Below are 24,678 nucleotides of genomic sequence, written 5' to 3' on the forward strand. Positions count from 1 at the left end.
TCCTCGAGTCTGGCCATAAAGTAGGCTAGCTTCGAAAAAACTTGACAAATAATCCCCAGTGACACCGCATCCTTCTCTATCTGCTATCTTATCACTGCAAAATCTCGGGTACTACCATTCGAGTACACTTCCCATATCTAGAATTTTTTCCAAATTTTTTAAACGAATCCGTAGTAGTCGAGAGCCTATCTCGGGGCTGAAAATGGGGATTTCCCAACACCTCTTGCCGGAATACCCAGAACGAATCGCAATTAACGATATCATAAATAGGTAACGGGCTCCTTCGTCATACCGATACCTGGATGCACCCATGGGAGTGCATCCTGCATGCAACGGTGCTGAAAAATGCAGCTTCTCGAGCATTGTCTCCTCGCCTCGACGTCACTTTCTATTTATATGGGAGCATGGTCGGGGTTAAAGGGCGATACGTCCCGAAAATTCCTCCACCTTCGATCTATCCGTTTAATCTGGGCGATCTATCGGAGCGATCGATCGGGGCGCCCCAGCGACCTCTGACGCTGAACTCCACTTTGGCTGAAAAAGTGACCTAAAGCGTTGTTTAAGGTGAAAAGAGATGGTGTAAAGATGGGGCAACCTTTCGCCTTGTGGTTATGTAAGACCGCGGGCTGACTGACCTTTAGTTCGTTCATGGCATGCGGCATTTACGTACTCCGCCGATTACGATGTATTGGTCTCCTCTGTTCGCAGAAGATGGCTCCTTCCCTCTCTGGGATTTCTGATCGGCTCAAAGAACGTGCCAGAGAGGAACGCACTAACTGCCGATGATGACTGGACGAGCCTCCGCGTGCGTCGATGTTGCCCTCGTATATCCTGCAAAACTGCATATCTCGCGTCCTCCGCTTTCTGCCCCGAAGTTCGGCGTCCTTTTGTCCCCAGGATCTCGAAGAGATTTTTCTTAAAGCCTCATGAAATTTTATTTATCAGGGATAAGACGTACGATTCGTGGGTGGGAAGGCTCCTCGGGACCTCCGATCATCCCAGGAATGCACTCACCCGGTGATGATGGCGCACCTTCACCCTCGTGCATCTCCGCATAGCTGCTACTTGCGTTCTGGCGAATTTTGTCCCGCTCTGTCGAGGATATTAATAAAGCTTAGGCGAAGAAGGACGCATAATTGCCTTCGAACACGAGGAGACCCTGACCGCGGCCTCCGGCGTCGGGCCATGGTCGGTCCTCTTGGACTTCTCCACGTGAAGAACCTTCGAAAGAGATGCTCAAAAAATATTCCCGCGTCATTCGGGAAGATACATTCAATTCCACGAGTGTTTCTCAAGTGGCAATTAATTGCAGACGTACCGCGTCGTTTGGATAGTCAGACCTCGCACCTATGCGAATGCCTCCCTCGACATAAATTCAATGATCTCAATGGATTTCGCGGAATGCAAATGTCGCGCGCCTCTCTCATCCCTGCCGCATCCAGATCGCGAACAAAGCGATGGGGCAAATACCAAATGGGCGAAGTAATTATTTCCATGGACCGTAACCCCGAGCAAAGTGTCAAAGTAAAGGTGTTCCAGTGACATCGATAATCCAGGCTTAAAAAGAAATATTAAACTCGGGAACTTTCAATTTACATCTTAAGGTGTAAATATGGCTATACTTCAGGCTACAGCGGATTCTTGATATTTCTTCCGTGGACTTGTTCGGCATCCCCGGCTGCCAAGATTTGGCAAGCCGTTAACAACTCGAGAGGAATAGCCTGCAATTAGGGTGTCGATATTTGTATTGGGTGCATTATCCGCATCGGCACTCGTAGAGGCAATCCCAAGTAAGCGAAGGTGAGGCTTATTTCGCGTCGCGGATGCCGCCGACGTGTGGTACACACCCACGAATAATGGGAAAGAATTGGGAAAGAATTTCTAGCGGAGTGCAGGAATTGGCAGAATTGCACCTCACCGTAGCGATTCGATTTCCCAAGAGGCCGAAGTGACTATTGTGTCTCGGTGCCTTTGTTGGCCCGAGACACCTGGAGTGCAGTGGTAGGTGCATCCGCAAATTAGCGAAAGGCGCGACCACTGGCACAAGTACCCGGTACCCGTTAACGAGACTATTAGCATATTTTTATTATATTTTACTATAGCAAGTATTCGCTAATTTAATCAAGCAGGGTTTCCCTAAAGGTCTCATCGATCGCTGATTGCGATATCTTATCGATGACGAATGGAAGATCATAAAATGGGAATTCGAGAAGGCCGAGCATAAATCCGAAGATTTTCAGTCCATAAAGTGGAGATTACGCGTACGTTCGATAATCAATCCATTTGCATCTTGCCGAGAGTCCGGATCCTTATGAAAGTGATCGACGACTTAAGCGGGTGCAGCAAATGAGCTTCGTATGATTTTACAAGATAAGACAGGAACTTCATCCCTGGATCTTAAATATTGCCTTGATATCTATAGATAGTACGGTAAGAGTAGGGAATTTTTTATGGATCGTTTCGCCTCGAAAAATATTTTTTTTCTTCATCTTTTAGGGCGTGCCACGACCGTCCCTTGGCTCGTGCATGTGCATGGCCGGGTCAGAAAGTGCAAGTGTAAGTGCACGTGTAGGTGGGTTTTGATGGGGAATTCAGACAAATAATTACGATTACTCGTATGGACGGGTCTAATGAAGCAATTACATCTCTTAGACCGACCTCCGTCTTCGGTGGAATAAGATCGTCTCGCCTTTCCCCGGGTTGCACAAGTTGCATAAGTCCTGAAATTTATTTCGTACATAATCGGGCACTTGTCGATAGACCTCGGATTGTAAATAATATATTTACAGATGCTCTCGCCGACCCATGCCAGACGGCCGTAAAAAGCGTGGACAGGACTTGCGGAATACCTTGGCTTATCCGCAATTATTTATTTCACGGATACTTCAGTCTTATCCATTTATTACCGAAGATGCAGATGATCCGTCGATGCATTAAACGAGTGACTTTGCTTGTTATCGAGGGAGCATTATGATATTCGATATGCCATCGCGAAGCAGGAAATGGCGCACATCAAGGATAACCGAGAATGCAATTGGTGGTTTTAGTTCGTCCTTGCGTCACACCTACCACTTGCAATTACTCGTTACGTGCATCCATAACGTCGGCATGTACGGATCAAGATCAAAACTCTTGTTCGGAAAAGAAATCCCTGTACATAAATCAATCCCTTTTGCGTTCAAACAGCATTTTATCTTAACGTTCTTCGACGCGAACATTTCCGAAAATCAACTATCTGGGTTTGCGGTTATGTGCCCTTGTAAAAATTCTTAAAAGCATGTTAAATGTCTTGGCACATACAAACATTTGTAAAAGGCGTGGTACAGAATTCGTTGTAAAATATTCGAGGTACAAGCTCAACGAGTACAAGATAAAGGAATTAGGAAAGTACTGTAAAATCCAAAAAAATTGGATGGAACATCTTCAATCTTCATTGTTCATACATAGAATTCCGCCTTGGATGAAATGTCGTACTGAATCGCTTCGTTCTTGTACATTTCGATGGTCTGAAACAGAAATTTCGAGATTCTTCGTGAGTACCTCGTCGAAATTGCGAAAGCGTACTCACCCAATTTCTTGTTTTTGTTCTTGGGCACGACGAGTCGAAAAAAAATTACGATTAATTAATTAATCTAAGCGTTAATCCGAACGTACCGCATCGATTTCCTTGCCCAAGTCCGTGACTTGTTTCTCGTGGGTGACTTTCAGCTTCTCCTTTTCTCGATTTTGCTTGATTTGTACGGTTTTCCTCTCATCCATGAATTTTTTGGTATTGTTCTGCTTCTTCTCCCTTAGCCTTCGGTCTTTGTCTCCTTTGGTCTTCAGAGCTTTGTCGTTCATCACTTCTTTCGCCGTTTCGACCGACACTTTGGCTTGATTCGCGTTCATCTCTTTGATGTCTCTGAAATTTGAGCGCGCAAAAAAAATGAATTTATCAAGGAAATTTATATTAAAATGAAGAAAGTGAAGTAAAGAACATACTTGTCGTGCTTAACCTGCAGCTGCTTATTTTGATTCACCTGCACGACTTCGATTAATTTCTTCAGTTCATCTTTGGCAGCGTCTGTCTGATTTTTCATCAACTCCCATTCCTCTTTTCTCTGTTTCTCCATCATCGCAGTCCACTGTGCAGTTTGCTCAGAAATTGTCTTCTTCACGTTGGCGTCTTGAATCAAGGAATTCTTACTGAAAAGTCATTAAAAAAATGATTCAGTCTCTTTAAAACATAATCCGACAGCCATTAATTTTCCTCACTCTTTCCCTTTGACCAATTTGTCAATGGCGGCGCAGTGATTTTTCTGCATTGTTTGCCGCTCCTTCAGATGTTTCTTCCGCAACGTGTCGAGCTCTTTTTGCTGTTTCTTCCCCGACTTGAAAAGCTTTTCTTTTCTCAGAGACTCCAACGTGATCGGATCTAACTTAAATTCCGCTGTAATCAAAGCAGGTCAGTTTTAATAATGAAATTATAATTTAAGGAAGAATCGAAAATTTCCGGAGAGAGTTAAATTTTTAGTCAAGACCTTTCTTAGCCTCTTCCTCCTTTTTCTTCTTCTCTTCTGCCTTCGTGTCGGTCTGTTCAATTCCTAGACCTTTCATCGCCTCGGCTTGTTTTTCAGCTCCTTTCGAAAAAGCTCCGGGGTCAGACAGCATCGCCATGAAATCTGTGAAATGAAGTGATGATTTAAACAAAATTATTTAATAGACATTAATTTATTCCACTCACCCTCGAAGCCATCGGGGACGTAAATTTTCAGTTCGATGTTGCAGAAAAGCATAGGAAGTGCCATTGGGAAATTTGCCTCGGTTTTCAAGGAAATATGTCTGTATCCAGCTTGAAGACCATCCAGGGGCAAGATTCGTTGTCCCAATAATTTTCCGCTCTCTTCGTACACGCCTTTTCAAACAGAATTCATATTCCACTATGCGAAGGAAAATCTCAATATTTGTATACTCGCATTGCAACAATTACCGATTCTCAAAACCGCCAAGTCCGGTAGCACGACTTTCCGGAAAAGAAACGGTTCTTCGTTGTAAACAGGATTTAACCCATTGCCTGGCACCATTCTTGTCCTAAACTCTTTTTTTATGGTGTCGGCCGGTAAACCGTACATGTCCACTTCAACGTAAGTCCCGACTTTCTTATCGGACAAGAATTGGCCGGCTATCACCTGAGAAATATTATTTATTCGAATTAATCCCGCACGATGGAAACGATGCATGTTTCCCATAACTCGTATGTTGCCAAAGAGCTGTTTATTAATCTTTCTGGAGCTTACTTGGACGGAACATTGCGCAGTAATTACACCATCCACGCCCTCGGCGAAAGGATCGAAACTTCTATCTGGTCTCCTCATGAAATCTGGTTTCAGTAAATAACCAGTTGTACCATTGTATTCAAATTTTCCCTGATTCAGTTGCATCGGTAGATCAGGAGTTTGGAAATTCAAGGCGACCATTTGGCAGCCGGCATTCCAGAAGACCTAGCAGATCGAAATAAAAAAAATCACCCTGACGTCTCGCATTTATATTTAAGTACAAAAATGTAACTCCAATAATCGGACATACCTGAGGCATATAATTCGAGGAATCGGCTCGCGTGCCCTTCGGGTAAATTCTGCTCATCTGCCGTTTATTATAATTCACAAATTCCACGGAAGAGGTCTTTAAGTAATTCAGCGCAGCGGTTTCGGAAAAGGACGACATGTTGTGATGGATATTTTTCTCTGAAAAGAGATGGTATTAGAAACGGTCAAAAAGGAAAATATTAAAATTCTTCTTCCAGAGGGTTGTCAACATTTACTCTCGGCGGTTTCGAAGCTCTGAAATTTGATGGGCTGGGCATAATTGATCATCGATGACAGCCATGGATGACACGCCATGGTACTTCCGGTGTACTGGATCGGAGGGGCTTCGCCTTCTGCCCCTCCTTCGCCAGGTGGAGCACCTTCCGCAGGTGGGGGAGGTTCTTCCTGATAAAAAATTAAGAAAATATTATTCTCACAATCTCGTAAATTCATTGAACTATTTTTAGGATTTTCCGTGCTCAAGTGAAGCGGCTTGGAGTTAAAAGGGAATTCACTTTTGGAGGCTCCGCGACCGCGGGAGCGCTCGCGTCTTCCACGACTTCGTCTTTGGCTTCGAATTGGCCAGACCGGAACAGCTCCAGTTCAACCTTCTCTACTTCCGGCTTCAATCTCTTGTTTTTAATGAGTATCTTCCGTTTCAGCGCACACGGCGGAGGAAGAGGATGTCCGGGCTCTAGCTGCAAAGTCGCGTGAAATTCACTTGCATAAGTGTACGACGCACCAACGTTAGTGACATGAAATTCACGCGGATAAATTGTTATCGAATTTATTTACAGGGTAGTCCTTCAAGGGCTCCTTCAGCAAGAGGTCGCCTAATATCTCGTCGCAGTACTTTGCCAATTTGTATTGCTGCTTCAGGCAGCAGTGATTTTCGAAACTGAGAATTATCGGGTAATCCGAGGTGACGAATGCGCAATCTCTCAGGGCGATGATCACGTCTTTGAATAAAATATCGGTGCACATCGCTTTCCCGTGAGTTATTATCGGCTCCTCGTCCTCGCCTTTGCCGTCCCAGCAATCCAGTTCGACGCACCTGCGGAAGTGAATTTTTTTTAATTCAATTTGAATATCGATTTTTCGTGTATTTTGGGCATTTTTATATGAGGGATTAATTGAAAAAAAAATAATAAAACGGAAATACCTGCAACCAGCTAGGAGCACTTGTCGATACATTTCCACTGTGCTCTTTCCACCGATTTGTCGCCCACTTAGGTATGTATTGTGGCTCGAATTTATGTAATAATGGGAAAGAGGTTGGTCCATCTCCATCCATTCTTCCAGTTTGTCCAAGAATACCGGCGCGTTCTCATCGGACATCAGGTACCGGATAAATCCGTCTTTCGTGAGCTTTTCTAAATGGCAGAATTAGCATACTTCGTGTAATATCTCTCGGGGATTTTGTGAGGCTAAGCGTTCGGTAATCCATCGTAGGACGGTCTTTCGAAATTTTTTCCGAAGCTGAGGAGGAGTGTACCTACTTTCACTTTTAGCTTTTTCGTCACGTTCGTAATCGGTGATTATCTCCATACACCTTTTGTCGTCGTATAACGGGTATAGAATTTCATTCAGCCGTGGATCTCTTTGCTTTTCGTTCATGAACGTGACTAACTGTTCCAAACTGATCGAATCTGCCTTTCCCTTCGTTCTGGAAAATAATTCTCATCTTATTTTTTATTCCAGATTAATTATCACCCGGTTGAACTCACATTGATTGGAATAACTCCTCGATGTCATTTCTCGGGCAAATTTTGTGGTACAGCGTGTAAAACTTTTCAAAGGTGAACGCCTCGGGCTCGATTTTATCGCTCTGCAGAAAAATCGAATGAAAACATTTACGCGATTAAAATACAAATTTATTTGCTATAGAACAAATTTTTACCTTCCCACTGGGTAGTCCTAAATCGGCCAGTCCTTGGTACACAAGTTTTTCAGTTTTTCCAGAAGCAAACGTTTTAGAAATAACTTTTACAGGGACTTTCCCCTTCGGATCCACGGAAAAACTCAGTCTCATCCAACTACAAATGCAGGAATTTAAATAACGAGTGATCTTCATAAAACTCATGAGAACAATTACTTACTGCTTCATTAACTGAGTGGTAGGACACACGTTACTCGCTTTCGTATTGTGCGTAATTAATCTGAGGCCAGCTTGCCAGTCCTAAAAATCGATGTTTTAGAAAATTCCCTCCATCCCAAAAATAAACATTTGGTCAAAAATTTACCTTCGCCTGCTGAGCATTCGCGCACACAACGTGTTGATAATGAATATTCGTGTAATCAACACCCGAACAGATAGTTAAGCTCTTTTCGTCTAATTGCTCGAGATTGCCATGCTTGCTCAGTTTATTGCATAATTTCGGGTCCTGGAAAAATGCGGAATTGATTTGTGAGAAAGGAAAAAAATACTTTATAAGTAAAAACTTGTCATAGACATATTAGTTAATACCTTTGGTGTCCCCCCATAACGTATGTCGCTCACTTGGGCCAATTCGATCACGTCACCGTCCTATAAAAAATGTTTAATAAATATCAGAAATTAGGATATCGGAGATTCGCTACCGGTTTACCTTTCCCTCGCTCTTCCAATAAATAAAGAATCCATATTCGTCGACTTTGAACAGGCAGTTAGGCTCGAATTCGGTATTTTCCTTGTCTTCGAACCATCTGTCGAAAGTCGATCCATTTCTCAGTAATTCCGGCACTGGGATCTGCCAGTTGAATTCGAACTTCTTTGTCATTTTTAAGCCTCCCCGATCTCAGTAAATTTTTGGAAATCTCCCTCGCAAAGCACAAAATGGGCAAGGTAACGCAATAAATTTGCATGAAGAGGAATTTCTAAAGAATCTGGATAAGTGGTGCAAGTTCAACGCCAGTTCGAAAACTGTTCGCATCCGGCGTTCAACTTGGCCTGGTTGGTCACGTAATTTCATTAGAATAATCCTGTTTAAAGGATTACGATGCACCACAGTTGTGCCCTGATTATTGCACAACGAGCGACCTTGATCCCCGCCGTCGAACTTGACATTAAAAATTAATAACTCTCGGAATTCCACACACTCGTGTATTAAGTCATACATTAAGTACGCGGTGGTCGCAACAACCGTAAAAAAAAAAAAAAAGAAATAAAATCTCCCCAAATACCCAAGTACACCTCGCTTAGTCTACTTAGGACGTGCCTCAGCGTTAGTCGAAAAAAGTCAATTAACACCTAACGTATCATTACCAACTATTTTGCATTTTAATCGAACGATCGCTTTCAGACCGGGTCCCTTCCTCTGCTACCATTGGAATAAATTCTCAACAAACGGAGATTATCTCCAAATACCTGACTTAAAGTTCCACTAAAACTCCGCGTTAAAGCCGAATATAAATGAGCGTTCGCATTTTGTGCAGGGCAAATACGCAAATTACGCTAATCGTACTCTCGGTCTCAACGAGTACAGGGACGCGAGGTATCTCCGAGTAATTCGCATCTTCGGAGATTTGTCCATCACTGGGATTTTTCGTGCTGTCGCTGGACGAAGTTTTGGACAAATGGCATGTTGTAGACTCTTATCGAAGCAATTGATCCGGCACAGGCTCCGACCCAATAAACAATTACATGCTCCATGGCTGAAGTTCCCAAACAACCATACTTTAGTGAAGTTGCAAGGGCAGGATTGAAATACCCTCCGGAGTAGTTGAAAGCTGAAAGGAAAAATCGCTCGATAAAATGATACGATACATCTTCTTAATATTTATCTTAAAAGCAGATGAAAATTAGGCAAACCTGCGACGACCAGGGACGTTCCCACGAATGCATCGAGAGCAGTGCCGAATCTTGGGCTGAGTTCAGAGATGCACCGCGATGCAACCCTGCACATGCAGGTGGCAATGCCTTCGATGAATGCTCCGTAAATCGCAGGAACCTGGAATTTAAATCGGTGAAAATTATTTCTCTATAATTTCTTATCTTAATCTTAATTTGAAGTCGCTTACCTGTAAATCGGTGGTGCAGTCGGAGAAGGCTCGATTTCGATGGGTGGGGACGATTTCCAAAGCCCATAACAATTGAATGTACCGGAAAATTACCAGTCCTCCTACAAGTTCTGCCCAAATCAAAAGAAAAGCCACCTTCGGGGTCTTCTTTCCTTCGACGAGGTCCTCGAGATGGGTGTAAGGACACGCGGTCGAGTCGCCCCAGTTCATGGACCACCAAATGGTCAGGACGAATAAATAAATGGCATACATGGACACTCCCCAATTGTCGGCGACTGCAAACGATTAATCGGCTCGAGTTCTTTAAGCCATAAAATGTATCGCTAATAATTTTCCTTAATTCCTGATGTTTTAAATTAAATTTTCAAAAAGTCGCACTCACTTATGATGAGCTCGAAGCAGGATCCGCAGAGTTCGGCAGTGGCGATTCCCTCGAGGAACAAAGATTTCACCAGAGGTCTTCTGATATAAAAATCGACGTACCTCCTGGCCCAATATGCGATTAAACTCGTCAAAATAATGTAGAGGGTGGAGACCCCCAAGGACAGTAACGTGGCACCCATGATTTAATTTGACTAAAAAAAGTTGGAAGAAGATATGAGCATAAATGCTTCAAATCGTTACGGACATACAACGAGACGTTATTAATTGATTATTAAATTATTACACTTGAACGGGTGGCTATTTACCATGGGCACTTATCGGCGTCATACTTCCTCGTTTGCTATATTATTTCGGTGCCGTTAGTATACATTTTTGCTAGTTCTTCCCTGACTAGAGGACCTCTCGGAAGCGTGGGCAAAACCGGGTAAATATTTAATTATTTAATTATCTCACAGGGGAATTAGTGGATAAACTGAGAATACGATTATTGGCCAGTCCAATGGCTGACACGAAGCACGAGTGGCTATGTATCAACGGAATGAAAGAGACGCAATTGACCACTGAGTAACTCGCAGAATAATTTCGACTAATAAGTGTCTCATTGAGATCGAATCTTCTCCGTGTAAAAATAAGATTCGCATCGAAGTGAGCATTCTTAAAAAATTGCTCCTCTACTCTAGGACAAACGTCAATTTGTATAAATATCCGTATTAATTACATTTTTTAAAGCATAATAGAATCGGTATATTTTTAAAGATAGATATAGAATTTAGTTATCGAAGAAAAAATAATCATCGGAATTCCGAATATTTCGCCGCAAGGTCGCACCAGGGCGTTATGCAATGTTGGTACAGGGACTGTCAAAATCCGCACGCGTTAGCGATTTCCACTCGGGGCTTTAAAACAGCGAATTATCACAACTTTTATTATAATCCGCAAATCGGAGCTCGGTTAGTTAGTACGTAAGGGATGCCCGTGACGTTAGGCGAATTTTCAAAAATTCTAAAAACCTTTTCCCAAGGGCCAGAACGCCTGCAGCACGGCCACTCTTTGAAACTGGTCAGTGTCAAATATACCCTTGCACTCCTCGTCGCCTTTAAATAGACACAGCCCGAATTACCCGATGAAGAGCGCAAGCTGCATTTATTGGCATTTTAACGTCATGCGGGGAAATCGTCGCACACGCAAATTAGACAAGAATCGCAGCACTCGCGATCTAGCTCGACGGCAAATTTTCTTCGACAAGATTTTCATCATTTATGCGGCGCGATATATTCTTTTTGTCGGCATAAATAAAGATCTCGGTCGACATTTGAATTCTTTCATTAGGACGCGCAAATTGTATTAAGAGTACCGAACAAGAGCACGTCGCTCTATACGCTACGACACTTTCACCTGGTATATCGTAAAATAGCTTCAACGGCGCATGTTGGGGTCTTGAGAAATGTTCATTAACATTCTGAACGTGAATGGCGAGATTATTGCGAAGGTATGCCGATAGGAGAGGCAGAGAACAAATCGGACCGCAAATCGAGCCTATATTGCGCACTATATAGGTAGAAAGAATTTTAATGAAACCTCAAAAATTAAACAAAAAAAAATCAATGAACCCATACAAGGTGGACCTACGGTCGAATAAAGGTTTATTACAGACGCAAAATTACTTTCGAATAACAAAAAGTGAGCATACTTATTCGACGTTGTGTAGGATGGTCGTTTGACAGTGAGTAATGGAATAAATACCTATACAATAATTATAGCGTACCGAGCGACGAGTTCCTACATGGTAGGTCGTACCTTAGATACTTTCTTTATAGTAAAGCAATATATAAGAAACGCGTTAACTCTTTCATAAAGGCCTCGTTATAAACAGATTCGCCGAAACGATAACGTAATTCGATGCGGCGCACCGCGATTACCGAAAATCAGGGTGCACGCGTGCAATCAAAAAACATCCAGTAAAGATCTTATCTCGAGTTCATCCCCCCTAGCTCATTACCTTAAAACGAAATTAAACAATTGCGTAACGTCGTAACCGAATTAACCCTATCGAATAGTTTCCCGATAATCGACAAAGGCCTACTCAAGTTGGTCTTATCATAACCGTGGGTATCTCAGAGGAGTCTCGAAAAATTCGCCATAAAAAAAAAAGAATAGCAACGACAATTTCGCAACCTCGCGTCGAGTCTCGGTTGACTGGCGAACGCATAAAAATGTTACAATATTCGCCGACTCCAGGCTCTATCTTTAAAAACATTTAGACTATTATCCACGAGCGCTAATGATGCGCGTAGATAACCGGATGTCCGATGAATTCGTAATTTTCTACGTAAATCTGCTGGGGCCTTCTATCATCGTGATTCCCCGAAGCTAGTCACTCGATTCTGTCCAGAAAGCACGCATGGATAGATCGTATCCAGAACGCAGGAATAATATACAAGTATAAATGTACAATTAATTAAAACGAGCTCGACCATTTCAGGGTATAAATTTGAAACGCCCATCTTGAATGACATGCGTAAAGAACGACTCGGAGAATTCGATTTCCACCGACATTCTGAATTTATAGAGTTCCCCTCCTCGTACAACGGATATGTCGTTAAGAGTTCCCGTTTATAAAACTATCTTCTCTTGCAAAGTTGACGGCTAGTGTTTTCTCAGTGCCAATCCGGAATGGTTTCGTCGCACGCATCCAACAAAAAGCGTCCAGTTATCGACAACGACGTCTCCGGCGGACCGTGTGGACAGACATATATATTTATATGTATATATATATATATATATAATTAGGGTTGCAGTTTTGCTGTTTTATTCACCTTACGAAGTAGCTAACCATACTTTGTTACATAGGTAAATGGGCTCATTCTTTAATTATGAATGCGGACTAACTTTTATGTATGACATTATAAAAAAAGAGAACAACGTTTATTTACAGGAATCGATGGAGTCCCCTTTGTGCTTCTTCGCGGTCGGTGTGTCGTCCTGAATTTCCGGCGTCTTCAATGTTAGCCTGGCGATGCGCTTTGCCTTCAGATAGGTCATGGTTTCGCTTGATGTTCTGAAACACGATAGAAGAAATTGGAGAGAAAAACAGATAAATACATCGTCGTAACCTCTGATATATCGGGATGTGATATCCAGCAACGTGTACCTCGTTTTGGTCTCGGTAAACATCTCCGTCTGACTACCCTCGGTTGAACTGTTACTTGACGATGGAGAGTAAGGAATGATTTGATAGGTAGTTCTATTTAATACTTCGCTCGTGGTTTCGGAGGCCTCCAAACCGCTTGCAACGATTGTAGGAGTCGCAGGAGTCGCAGGAGTCGCAGGATTTGCAGGATTTGCAGGACTTGCAGAAACCGTGGCGTTGGTATTGGACCGACTTTCTCCATCCGGTGCGGACTTCTTTTTATCGGTCTCTGATTTCACCGATTTCGATTCGGGATGATTTTCCGGCTTGGGTATTAACTTACCATCTTGCGTGGGAAATGTAAGCGTGGGTAAGCTTATGTTCTTATCACCTTTACTAGCGTTCATTAACTTTACCAACAGCTTCGACAGTTCCTCTCTTTTTCTCGTTACAACAATCTCTTCGAACCAGTTCCTTAAAGTCTTAATTGGCAACGTATAGTCTTTGATAGGATCCTGAAACATGGTTACGTCATGACCGTGCCTTCATCGAAACATTTATTATAGATTTCTATTTACATGGGTCAAACGTTAGTGTTCGATTCCATTACAGGACCCACCTTGAAAAAACTTTCAACGTACTGCAGCACGTAGACTCCGCAGTCTGTAAAATTCGACTGCTGCGGAACCTTCGGACTGGCTCCTTTTATAGTATCTTTAGAAAATACTTTTTCCTTCCCCATTTTGGCGAGATATTCGCAGCTTAGGTAATCTCTCAAAGTAGCTACCACCCTCGACCGACTAGCTCCAGCAAGGGAATCGAATATTAGTATGCATGGACTGAAACAGAGATAAACACGCGTATTAAATAAAAATTAATCCGCAGGGTGTATCGCAACATTTTTTTTTGCATACATTTTGACTACATCCTGTTGCTCTGGCTTGCACTGAGGAGATGGCTGTGATTTCACTTGTTGGTTCGTACCATCTTCTCGGGTTCCTTCATCTTCCTACATCATTATTGTATAGATTTAATTTAAGCTACTTAACGCGAGTGCAATAAGCTGCAACTAAATCTACTATCAATGAATCTACTCAATCCCACGATTTCAACTTTTAGTTGAAAAAAAAATATATATAAAAATAAAATGAGAGTCGAGCAAAAACCGAACCTCATCTTCGCTGTCAACTTCCATTTCTTCGTCGTCTCCTTCAGCCTCATCTCGCTCCGAGCCATCGTCTCCTTGATCTATCGTAATAGTAGTCTTAACAGGAGTTATCGTAGTACTGCCAATTGTAACTGCTTGTAGTTTCATTTCCTTCAGTTTCTTGGACTTTTGGGTGGCTTTCTGCGTGTCCTGTTCTTTCGTCAAAGGAGAGTTGGACATCACTTTCCCCACCAAACCGGGGAAACAAATTATAGCCAGGAACCAATGAGCGCTGTGCAAGTATAAATAAAATCGTATCAATTAAATAGCTCCGATAGAGACAAATTAATCAAGTACTATATCTTGGGAAATAAATATTTCTACTAACTGCTCGTTAATCGGAATGACGATAAAATCCTTTTCGAAAATATTCACATTTTTCGTCCACTTCTGAACTCTTGCGTGCCTTTTCGCGGGCGCGGAAAGAGGCACGGCGCTTTCAGCCGCCTGAGTATGCGGGCTGGTCAGTCGTTTATAGAAATATGAGCTGAATACGTGGGTTCTACTTTGATCAGCTTCCGACAGCATTTCCAAAGTTAAATATTTTAAATAAAAATCTATAATAACATCGTTCAGGAATTGATCCTCTGCTAGACATGCATAATCTTCGGTATTGATCGCTATACCACCTTTAGCAGGTGGCGGTGGGTACACCGTGATACTGCAAAGAAAATATTATCACAAGAGTGTACTAAGTACATTGGAAACGAATGAAATCTTGAACGTAGAATCCATACATACGTTTGTATGCCACTATTCACGCTGATGTTATTTGTAGAGGACGCAAGACTTTGTTTCTTTGAGATATTTTGCACTTGTAAACTCTGGAACACGCGTTATAATTCACATTTATAAAACTATGTTAACTATTTCTTTAAATCAAGCATTGAAATAAATTCACAGGAGTTACTAACATCTTTTGGCGATGCTCGCACTAGAATGTCGTTAGCTTCTTTCGGGCTCAATTCTTCCAACATACGCCTTGGTGCGAATAGGGTCTTCAAAATGACTTTTGATTCTTCTGATACTCTTTCGGGCAGTAAAGTTATTCGTTTATGCGTATGATCTGTAAAACGCGGAAAAAATAACGAAGCATTGAGAAACCTCTAATTCCTTGGTAAATATAAATGGATAAAACGTATAATAAGAACCTTTTCCAGCCGGATCATAATAGGGACCTTTGGGATCTTGCATTCCTAATAATTCGCGAATCATTGCGCCTGTACTTGTGGTCGTATAAAAAAACAATACAGGCATCGACTTTCCGAAGTGGATCAGCACTTTTATTATATCCTTAAACTGTACCTCTAAAGTTACGAAATTTTTATCTACCGACAGAAAATATACAAGAGTTAATCACCATTGAAGGTACTGTCAAGAAAATGATTTCACTAGCCTAGTGAATAAATAACACTCACCATCTTCCAAAAGAGGAACACTTAATCTCACGCCGTGTTGTGATATCGCAACTTTTTCTCGAGGAACATATTTATATGATCCTATTCTCACTGTCCGACATAGTAACGATGTCTGTGATATTTGTGTCGCACTGTTTGAATTGATTTGTGGTTCCCCTTCTTTCCCTCCGCCACTGCCCGGACACTCTGTAGAATTGAAATGAATATGCATAACATGAAACAACACATGGAAATGCCAAGTCATCGATAGTTACCTCTTGTTCCTTCTTCGCCATCCGCAGTACGGTCTGCAGTGAAAGGTACTGAGTTATTGGTAATCACTGGTTCTTTTTCGAGAATCATTTCCATTTCTTCGGTACCCGAATTAGTCAAATAGTTAGTAGTAGTATTGACATTGTTACCATCCGTTTTCTTAGATTTACCCTCTTCATCCTCGTCCTCGTCGGATGATATCGTCAAACATTCTAAAATGCAACATAACTTTAACGCTTTGTCTCTTAAAATAAATTGACCTAAAATCTTTGTCCCACAAACCCATGAACCCAAGGAATTATACTAGTCAGAATAATTTTCAAAGGAATCACAGCAAAATATAGAGAAAGTAAGTTAAATAACAGGAAAATACGATTGAACGTACCAGGTTCTTTGACAGGCTTCCTGCGAGTAGCGTGACCTCTTGCTCTGCCCCGCTTGCAGGCAATCCCATCAGATTTCTCCAACTTGTCGCCAGGTTTCTTGTAGAAGCTCTGAAATAAATTAAATATCATAATATGTAATATACACGTATTTAAAGGGTTTTGTGCAATAAGGTGAACGTCGAAACCTGCTCTCAATAAGACCTGAAACGACATAGCAACAGTGCAGGATATGATTTCGATGGAGTTCGACATAACTTGATGAACACAATTGCTACATAAAATTAAGTTGCTACTACATATGCCAAGGGCTTGAGTATTATCCAGTTATAAAAAAAATTATTCCTCGATGATTTTAATCGTTGAGCACATTCAAACACTAATGTTATTACATGAATCTGTTTGAAAATTAAATGAACTCTACTACGTTCCGGAATCTAAAATTGATCTTGTTTCATCTCAATCATAATCCTTACATTTACATCAATAGACAGCATGCTCTCCTTCTTCGCTTGCATACTCGTAGTTACAGGTATTGCCTTGACATCCTCCGGTAATTTTGTTTTACACCGTAGACATCGGTTGAAGTCATTAGAAGTGATACCGCAGTTCGGGCACACAGCAAGCATTCCCTCGATGAACTTAGGCTCCTAGTTCCATACAAAAGCTATAGTAGATTGTGATACAAATATGCAGAAGGAATGCTATGACATGGCAAAGTATAGATATCGCTGTCAAAGCTGGTCAGCAATTTCAACTGCTGCATATCTGTAATTCTTAACTACTGTTATACATAATCCTTTAAACCTGCCACGTCACTGATTAAACTAAGAATTGCACGTTTAAAAAAAAACAACTGGAAATATATCGACATAGTAATGCAATGTATGTTTCAATTGTGTGCTCTCCTAACAATGTACGACAAAACATAACTACTCTTACCTCATTTTGCGTCAGGGACGAGTTGCTGTTTTCATCCGAAGCACTGAAAAAGAAAAAAAAAATTATCAATGCCTCCTATCAGCAAAATATGACGGAGGAAAATCCAGGCAAGAGTACAGGACAGCACGAAAGACTTTGAAATTATTTATATTAACATTTTGAGATGGCAAGAGTGCAACGGAGGTTAACTCAAATCATAAATTTAATGACAAAAGCAGATATTACGGTATACTCACTTAAAGCTGAGAGTGGGACTGTTCGGAGTGGTCGCAGTATTATCCAAAGGCCCTCCGATTTCACCCTGTTCACTTCCATCTTGAAGAGACGATCCTGAACCAACCTCCACAATATAATTTATCCCCAGAGCAGGGTCTGTAACTAGAGTTACCACAGTTTCTCCGTTAAACGAAAGGTTCACCTGAAATAAATTGAAAACCATTAGCCCGAGGAAAAGTAGATCGAGTCATCGTAAGGCCCATCGCTATGTCGATTATACTAATCTAAGTCATCGATCCATATAATCACCTGCTCTAGGAGATCGTTAACGGTGCAGTCTTCATTGGGTACGTCAAACGTGATTAATCTTTGCTCCCCGTTGAGAAGAACCACCAGCATCTTGGCGGTGTTCCCTTGAATCTGCTGTTGCACAGTAGTAGTCTGCGGATTCTCAATAATCTTTTGAAAGTAAGCATAGCTCTGGCTAGTATTACAATCCGCGTCCGCCTGGGGAGTGCAGTTCTGCTGATTAAGAGTTGACACTTCTTGCTGATTCTCAGGACAATCAGCTTCCATCGAATTTTGTACGGGCTGTTCGGACGTGTCAGACGCTTGACGGTGTCTTTGTTGAGGGCCTATCATTGGCTGTCTTTGCATCTGCGCAAACTGCTGCTGCTGGTGCTGTTGTTGAGGGATCAAAGTCATTTGTTGAGTCTGTTGTCCAGCATTCACCATCACTTGCTGACGTTGGACAGGACTGTTCATCAACTGCTGTATCTGTTGCTGGGGAGTAACGGAGCCCTGTTGCTGTCGTTGAACAGGTGAACTCTGTTCATGGTTTGCTGCCGGTGAGCAGGGCTGTCTTTGGCCCTGTATCTGCTTCAGTCTCTCTTGCTTAATTCTCTCGCTCAAGTGTTCCATTTCCGAGCACCGCAGACTTGACGAATTCTTAGGCATTTGCGAATGAAGTGGCTTTCGCGAATGAGGAGTGTCCAATCTGGTTCGAAGCTGTTGACGGGCAGCTGGAGTCTGACTTAGACCCGGTCCAGCTGCTGCCGACGTGTACGTCTTAGGACGAAAAGTTGGCGTCGAGTTTCTGCTGTTGGCCGCATTGGAATTTGGCGTGGAATTCGTTTGCGAGCTCAATATGTTGCCAGCCATTTGACTATTCGGAACTCCTCCGGCAGTCTTGGTCAGAGACTGCCTTTTATTTTGATATAATCTGACAGGCTTCTTTTCCATAGAAGGAAACGACTGTGGAGTTGAATGTTGACGTGGCGTTTGCTGCTGCTGTACCACGGGCTGAAATTAGACGAATGATGATTTTCTTACGCACCATGTATTTTGTACACTCATAACGATATAATTTTCAATCCATGGACACTTACCGATGGTGCAATGTTATTCAAGGGCTGAGGTCTTATCGGTGTAGCAGTCTGGCTCTTCGCAGGAGGGAATGTGTTCTGCTTCGGAGCTGTGTTAAAATTAATGTTATTCTCCTGCACTTTTGTCCATTGCATATTTTGCCCTTCCGGGCCGCTATTCACAGGGACTTTACATCCTAAACGTAACAAGGTTTAATCCAACCCGAAGTAATACAACAGATTCGTGAATAATGTTAAGCGTTTCACTGTACAGGTGCCTCGGCTTGTCGATTTTCATTTACAAAGAAACCATCAATGAGGAATATTACGCTAACTGCTCTCTCGGCGACAATGGCAGTCGAGATTGTTATGTCAAACACTACACTCGCAGAACTGTGACCGTTAGATTACTTACCCTGGTTCTCAACGACATTAACTATATTTTCACCAACTATGTGAGCATTCACGTTGGTTTTCAATATGTTTGGAGGGGAGGCCAACTCGTTTGTCTTTATTATATAGACATTTTGTCTGAAACCAGAAAAATCAGTTTGAAATTTCATCGTGTTACAAACAGCAAGTATTTGTAAGATCATTTCCATATATTTGGCGCATATTCACAAGTCATTTAAAGTAAAACAAAAATTCAAAGTATGACTGAAAGACAAATTAACTCATAGAATATTCTATGTGTTCTAGTTGACGCAATAAATTCTTCACTGACTTTGACAATTTGTGTGCTATGTAATGTGTCTTATTTTGACTACACAATTAATCTTGTCAAACCTCGATGATTTAAATATACTCGTGTGATTAAAGAAAAAAGTGTATAAGTACTATCACCCGTTTATAGTAGTATACCACAGACGTGATATTGCAGGTAATATACAAAGCATTGGTGTTCGATAAGGGTTATTTAGTATGAAACTAGGAAACAGAAAAAAGAACGTCAGAATGAACATGCAACTAATGTAATATCTTAGTGGACTAGTAGTAAATGCAATGACCTGAGTTCAAAGACGCAAACGTAAACCCATTCTGTTGTAATACAGAGAGATGAAGGAAATAGAATAATCTCTTTAAAGGGAAAGTATTTCGCTAGCTTGGAAATTATACAACTAGGATTACTTATTAATTTCCAAAGCCACAAATAATACAGTATACAAAGAGGTCCAAGGAAATATGTAACTTAAAGCATAGCGAGACATATATCACATAAAAACGATAAGTTAATGCTTGCATACTTAGAGTCTCTTTAATTAAATAAGATTTACCGTTGATCCAATTGCGTAGTTGCAATCTGCCCTCCGAGATTAATAGTTTGATGGGGGAATATGGCTTGATTGCTAGATTGCGCTTCGGCAGTATAAGCAAGAAATTGTTGCGAGCCGTTACCACCGTTATTCACATCTTCGACGAGAAACTGAACACTTTGTCCATCGGTGGAACAAATGTGATGTACGTCTTCGATCGTTATGGTACCATTGGGAGTGGTCACAAGATTATAATATTGGGCCATATTATTTAAAACTTAACCGCTCACAAATAAAAGTCTGAGTTCGTGCAGATCGATAATAGGTGATAGCTAAAATGCTGGAGTGCACCAATTCACAAAAATCATCCCTGTAGAATGATGTACAGATGTCCTTGCGACAGAACCTATTCGAAACAAACGATTTCGTTATAATTATATTCGACATGTAATCCTAAACAGGAACATTTGACAGCACATTACATCATTTTGCAGAAATAAATGCCTACTTTAAATTGATCGTTACATAATATAAATAATAATATTTGCAATTGCATTCGATAGAAATTATCGAAATTACCGATTTAATTATTACCTAATACAATCAATAAACTCCAAACAAAATGGGCTGACGTTTGGAGTACTCAGTGAATTTACTATATGTTTTAGTGGCATACATTCCACGAATCGCATAAAGAAAGATGAAACAGCTATTGCATTATACATAGTCGTTCATTGTTTAAAAATATTAATTGACCTATCACGATGGAGATTATTAGCAGTTTTAGTGGTTTTATTAAAATCGATTATCGAAGATTTCATTAATAAAACGAAAAGTAATGTCCATGAAGTGCATGCAGACAATAATATAAGAAATGAAGCAGAATTTGCACGTAAATCAATGACTTTTTCAAAAACACTAGACTTCAATGATGCAACATAATCAAATACGCATAAATATTATATCAGCTTCTAGTCAACGATACAACTTCATTCATCTGAACGTAATCCCTACGATTACAACCGCCACCTAAATTCTACGACAACCGACATGAAACGTTCCTTTGAATAAGAAAACCCAACATAAACAAATTGACACCCGAAAAAATGAGTGAATTCGAATCGAGCGTCACAGTGCTAACTATCCAACGTGTATCCAAGCCTGCGAAGGCATCGTCCAATAAAAGCTCAACGTATAACTGGATACATTCCCTAGGAACAATAAACTAAATAATCACATTGAATCACAGCAAAATTAAATAAATTCCTGAATGAACTCCGGCACTTACGTCCAGCCTGGGTCAACGTATCATAACCTAAAACTCGACCAGGGTTCGATATCCAGCCCGTGGGCAAATCAGCGTGGAAAAAGGCCGCAGTTTCGAAACTCTTATGTGAGGAAGCCGAGGGTATCCACGGAGCCATGAAAATCCGTAAATAAAGCACGAGACGCAGTCGCGAAAAGAGCCGTGTGCGAAATCCGCGTTGGACTCGCAACCGGATACTCGGGCCGTCCCCTAACCTCGCCGCACTCGGGAGGGCCGTCGGCCGCGGCCGAGTGTCCGTCTCGGGACGGCGAGTCCGGTGACACGTCGAGATTTATCCGGGCCGGGCCGGTCCACGAGAGTCGTCGCGAGAGTCGACCGATTCGGTACGAAATCGGTCGGCGACCCCTGGCAAGTCCGCGGCGATCCCGCTGCCCGAGAAGGCCCGGAGCATCAGGTCCGGGACTGGTCACGACATTCCGAGACGTCGTAATACTTACGGGCTGCCGGACGTCAAGGCGACGCACCAGAATCCCAGGCGCTTAGAGACGCGAGGCCAGTCTCTCGGGTGCTCTCGCGGTTAGTCTCTCATATCTCTTTCTCTCACGTAAGTAAATAACAACTGCTCTTCGCCATTTTATGCGTGTCCGTGCGTGGAGAGAAGTCGCGCGAGGTAGGCAGAGGCATAGAGGCGAGACCGGGGACCGAGGGAGATTACGCCACTGCGTCGCCGCGCGCATCGACACGACCTTCCGACGGGGCGCAAGATGGCGGCCCCTGCGCGGGAAAACCCGTTCGATTCGAACGTCGCATGTAACTATGCTCTCCTGGGCGTTTTTTACGTACTTTTCACGAGAGCGCTCACTTCTCGCACTTTCATCTCACGTGGGTTTATGCGCCGAATTACGTATTCGCTATGTGAAAGAACGTAGTTTTCACGAGAGCGCTCACTTCTCGCACTTTCATCTCACGTGGGTTTATGCGCCGAATTACGTATTCGCTATATGAAAGAACGAGATCACTAGCATTTCCGGTCTAGTAATATTTGTTTAATAAAGGTACATACCTAACAAATCGAAAATTGTTGAGAGGTAGTGGGTTGTAGGAAAAAAAAAAGCGGGAAGATGGAAAGCCGTTTAAAGTAAAGAAGAGGACTCGAGTCCATCTATATTTTTTTATTATGTATTACATTTATATTTACATGTACATATATTCCCAATTAGCATTTGAATTTCGGGTATAATTTGCTCGGGCTGCCCAGAATTGTAACAGGTGGCAAGTGCATTAGCCGTCTGCATCCTCCACCGGAGGTCGCACAGGACGCGGTCGCTCGATCCTTCCCGTGAATCTCCCAACTCATCTCTGTAGCTACTGCCGTCTCCTCCGTGGACGCGATCTTGTGCCACCATCTAGCGGCGACTCCGAGAACATAGACGAGGGTAACGTAAAACGCCGTAAAATTGCTCCACGTTCCAGGGGAAGTGCCCAGATGGCCATCCGCGGAAACCGCACATGGCCACGTCTGGCGTCACGGGATCACGGGCTACTGCCGTACCTGCAAATGTAATAGAATTGTAGAAGGGACTTGAAGCTCTCGTTGTAAGGGAATGCACTCAACGCACTCGACGCTTTAAACATAAAAGCGAAGTGCAGAAACACGCTCGGCGACCCGATACAAATCGAATGATCGAATCAAATTGAATAACTGCTGCAAGATGTAGAAATAGGAAATTGGTTTGAACGAAACTACCTCCACCGAATGCCCACCTACTACGAGAAGATTGCGTGCTGGAATCTGTTCAGAAATTTACCCGCGTGATAAAACATGAAAACTGGATCGGCACGATAAAGGAATCGGACCGGACCGGCGTCTGATTCACGGGGACGGTTCAGTTTGCAGGTAATTAATCAAAACTTTCGTCGCTCGTTAGGATCTTTCGAAAGGATGTAACTTGGTATCTCTTATCGGAAGCCCGTTATAACAGAACTTTCTCATCCGGCCGAGTGCAGCGGCACCTCTATTCTTTCCTTTTTCCGTCGAATCCTCGATAGGATCAATGTCCCAGGAGTGGCACGATACGATACCCCGCGAGACAAAAGACAAAAAGCTCTCGCCGCCGCTTTTTCTTTCCCTCTCACTCTCCCACGGCTGGCGAAATCAGCGAGATGAAATATTCCCGGGAGCGCCTCCACTTCGGCCGAGTTCAGGGCTTCCTTCGGAGACACGTCCCCGATGTTTGTCCCGGGTTTTTGGGATGATCCTCCCATGACGTTCCAACAAACCCGGGACGTCGGAAAGTAACGTCATCGGGCCTGAAAAAAGAAGTTAATAAAGGGACCCCGCGTTCCGGTCGACCGTCGAACTTGGGAGGAAAATTCTTTTTGGAGCGGGACGGACATCGAAGAGGATCCCGAAGACCCCGTCAGGGAAGGCTCCCGGGCACCTGGAACCAAAATCTAGTTCAACTTTCGGGGAAGAAACATTTTGAGGCTGGGTCTTCGAAGAACTCATTGACAAATTCGAACCGGGGAAGAAGGCCCTGGACTGTCGCGGCATCCTTTAGTTACCGGAGTCGAGATGTACATTTTTCATGGACACGATATTACTTGGGTAGGGCTCGGGGGACGGGGAGCTGTCTGGTTGGCTGCAAGCCACCACTGTAAATACTGGGATGTCAAAGTGCGAGACGGAGAGGGAAGGAGCCGACCCCGGGGAAGAGAACGGGATGGAAGTCGAGGAAGGAGGCGGCGACGGGGAGAGCGTCCTGAGAGAGCGATAGACGGAGACCGAGCGGTGCGCCTTTAGGGGGAGCGAAGGAAACGGACGTAGAGGTGAAAGACGGATCTTAAGTTCGTTATCGGAGAAAAGGCGAACGATTAGAGCGTCGCCGAAGTTTAACGTCCGGCTATCCCTCGCGGGGACTCCGGAGAGCCGGACAGATGTACCTTCGATCTTGCCGTAAAAAAAGGAAAGAGGAAAAATCACGCAAAGCGAGGGAAATGATTAATAGGAAATTATACCGAGAGGCCAAAAATTGTAACAAGCTGGGGATGCGTCCCAAAAATTGAGCATCTCGCCATTGCGTGACCGTAGAATAAATTCTATGGGAGATTAATTGAATTTTAAGACTAAGCTTATAATTTGACTACGATCTCACGTACGCATTTGATGAATATTATTAACAGTGCGTACCCTAGCGGGCCGTGGCCGATAAATAACGAGCCAGATACCCGCGTTTAGCGCGACAGATTCGCGTGAACGCGTACCCCCGTGGCACCGAGGGACGAGGAAAAAAAGTCAC

General features: G+C 42.8%; 3 protein-coding genes across 7 annotated transcripts; all 3 read right to left on the reverse strand.

Moving 5' to 3' along the window:
* Window positions 1–2,699: 2,699 nt before the first annotated feature.
* Window positions 2,700–8,539, reverse strand: LOC105703069 (1-phosphatidylinositol 4,5-bisphosphate phosphodiesterase). Its single transcript, XM_012431161.2, has 20 exons — window positions 8,153–8,539; window positions 8,032–8,091; window positions 7,808–7,948; window positions 7,664–7,743; window positions 7,465–7,600; window positions 7,292–7,392; window positions 7,064–7,230; window positions 6,727–6,937; window positions 6,360–6,618; window positions 6,080–6,262; window positions 5,801–5,969; window positions 5,566–5,723; window positions 5,277–5,480; window positions 4,970–5,168; window positions 4,724–4,894; window positions 4,521–4,661; window positions 4,255–4,429; window positions 3,982–4,185; window positions 3,655–3,901; window positions 2,700–3,506 (listed from the first exon to the last, which is right to left on the reverse strand). Exons 1-20 carry the CDS (start codon window positions 8,321–8,323, stop codon window positions 3,438–3,440), a joined length of 3,246 nt encoding a protein of 1,081 aa, XP_012286584.1. The 5' UTR covers window positions 8,324–8,539; the 3' UTR covers window positions 2,700–3,437.
* Window positions 8,540–8,632: 93 nt separating this feature from the next.
* LOC105703070 (aquaporin-11) lies at window positions 8,633–11,287 on the reverse strand. 2 transcript variants are annotated; one of them, XM_012431162.2, is made up of 5 exons: window positions 10,958–11,287; window positions 9,946–10,138; window positions 9,564–9,838; window positions 9,355–9,493; window positions 8,633–9,272 (listed from the first exon to the last, which is right to left on the reverse strand). In XM_012431162.2, the coding sequence occupies exons 2-5, from the start codon at window positions 10,124–10,126 to the stop codon at window positions 9,076–9,078; spliced, it is 792 nt and encodes a 263-aa protein (XP_012286585.1). In that variant the 5' UTR covers window positions 10,127–10,138; window positions 10,958–11,287; the 3' UTR covers window positions 8,633–9,075. The 2 variants fall into 2 exon arrangements, with proteins under 2 accessions (XP_012286585.1, XP_012286586.1); XM_012431163.2 differs by lacking the exon at window positions 10,958–11,287 and adding an exon at window positions 10,253–10,939.
* Window positions 11,288–12,733: 1,446 nt separating this feature from the next.
* On the reverse strand, window positions 12,734–22,070 carry LOC105703068. 4 transcript variants are annotated; one of them, XM_012431158.1, is made up of 21 exons: window positions 21,877–22,070; window positions 20,134–20,518; window positions 19,275–19,390; window positions 18,884–18,969; window positions 17,805–18,797; window positions 17,516–17,697; window positions 17,280–17,322; window positions 16,814–16,987; window positions 16,340–16,448; window positions 16,104–16,166; window positions 15,957–15,989; window positions 15,703–15,888; window positions 15,436–15,612; window positions 15,199–15,350; window positions 15,026–15,108; window positions 14,613–14,945; window positions 14,249–14,516; window positions 13,992–14,086; window positions 13,697–13,916; window positions 13,099–13,592; window positions 12,734–13,005 (listed from the first exon to the last, which is right to left on the reverse strand). In XM_012431158.1, exons 2-21 carry the CDS (start codon window positions 20,376–20,378, stop codon window positions 12,873–12,875), a joined length of 4,185 nt encoding a protein of 1,394 aa, XP_012286581.1. In that variant the 5' UTR covers window positions 20,379–20,518; window positions 21,877–22,070; the 3' UTR covers window positions 12,734–12,872. The 4 variants fall into 4 exon arrangements, with proteins under 4 accessions (XP_012286581.1, XP_012286579.1, XP_012286580.1 ...); XM_012431156.1 differs by having other exon boundaries at window positions 15,957–16,166; XM_012431157.1 differs by lacking the exon at window positions 21,877–22,070 and adding an exon at window positions 21,401–21,840 and having other exon boundaries at window positions 15,957–16,166.
* Window positions 22,071–24,678: the final 2,608 nt, after the last annotated feature.

Source organism: Orussus abietinus, unplaced genomic scaffold (genome assembly GCF_000612105.2).
Source record: "Orussus abietinus isolate OABI.00-Male unplaced genomic scaffold, Oabi_2.0 scaffold65, whole genome shotgun sequence".
NCBI lineage: Eukaryota > Metazoa > Arthropoda > Insecta > Hymenoptera > Orussidae > Orussus > Orussus abietinus.

Coding starts and splice junctions, on each gene's coding strand:
- LOC105703068 (XM_012431156.1), bottom strand. CDS start 20,378: ATGGCCCAATATTATAATCTTGTGACCACTCCCAATGGTACCATAACG. Junction 15,613..15,702: donor TGTTCCTCTTTTGGAAGATG/GTGAGTGTTATT, acceptor TTCTGTCGGTAG/ATAAAAATTTCGTAACTTTA. Junction 13,006..13,098: donor TTTACCGAGACCAAAACGAG/GTACACGTTGCT, acceptor ATCGTGTTTCAG/AACATCAAGCGAAACCATGA.
- LOC105703070 (XM_012431162.2), bottom strand. CDS start 10,126: ATGGGTGCCACGTTACTGTCCTTGGGGGTCTCCACCCTCTACATTATT. Junction 9,839..9,945: donor CTGCTTCGAGCTCATCATAA/GTGAGTGCGACT, acceptor AATCGTTTGCAG/TCGCCGACAATTGGGGAGTG. Junction 9,494..9,563: donor ACTGCACCACCGATTTACAG/GTAAGCGACTTC, acceptor TTTAAATTCCAG/GTTCCTGCGATTTACGGAGC.
- LOC105703069 (XM_012431161.2), bottom strand. CDS start 8,323: ATGACAAAGAAGTTCGAATTCAACTGGCAGATCCCAGTGCCGGAATTA. Junction 7,393..7,464: donor TAGGACTACCCAGTGGGAAG/GTAAAAATTTGT, acceptor ATTTTTCTGCAG/AGCGATAAAATCGAGCCCGA. Junction 6,938..7,063: donor CGAAAAAGCTAAAAGTGAAA/GTAGGTACACTC, acceptor TCTGCCATTTAG/AAAAGCTCACGAAAGACGGA.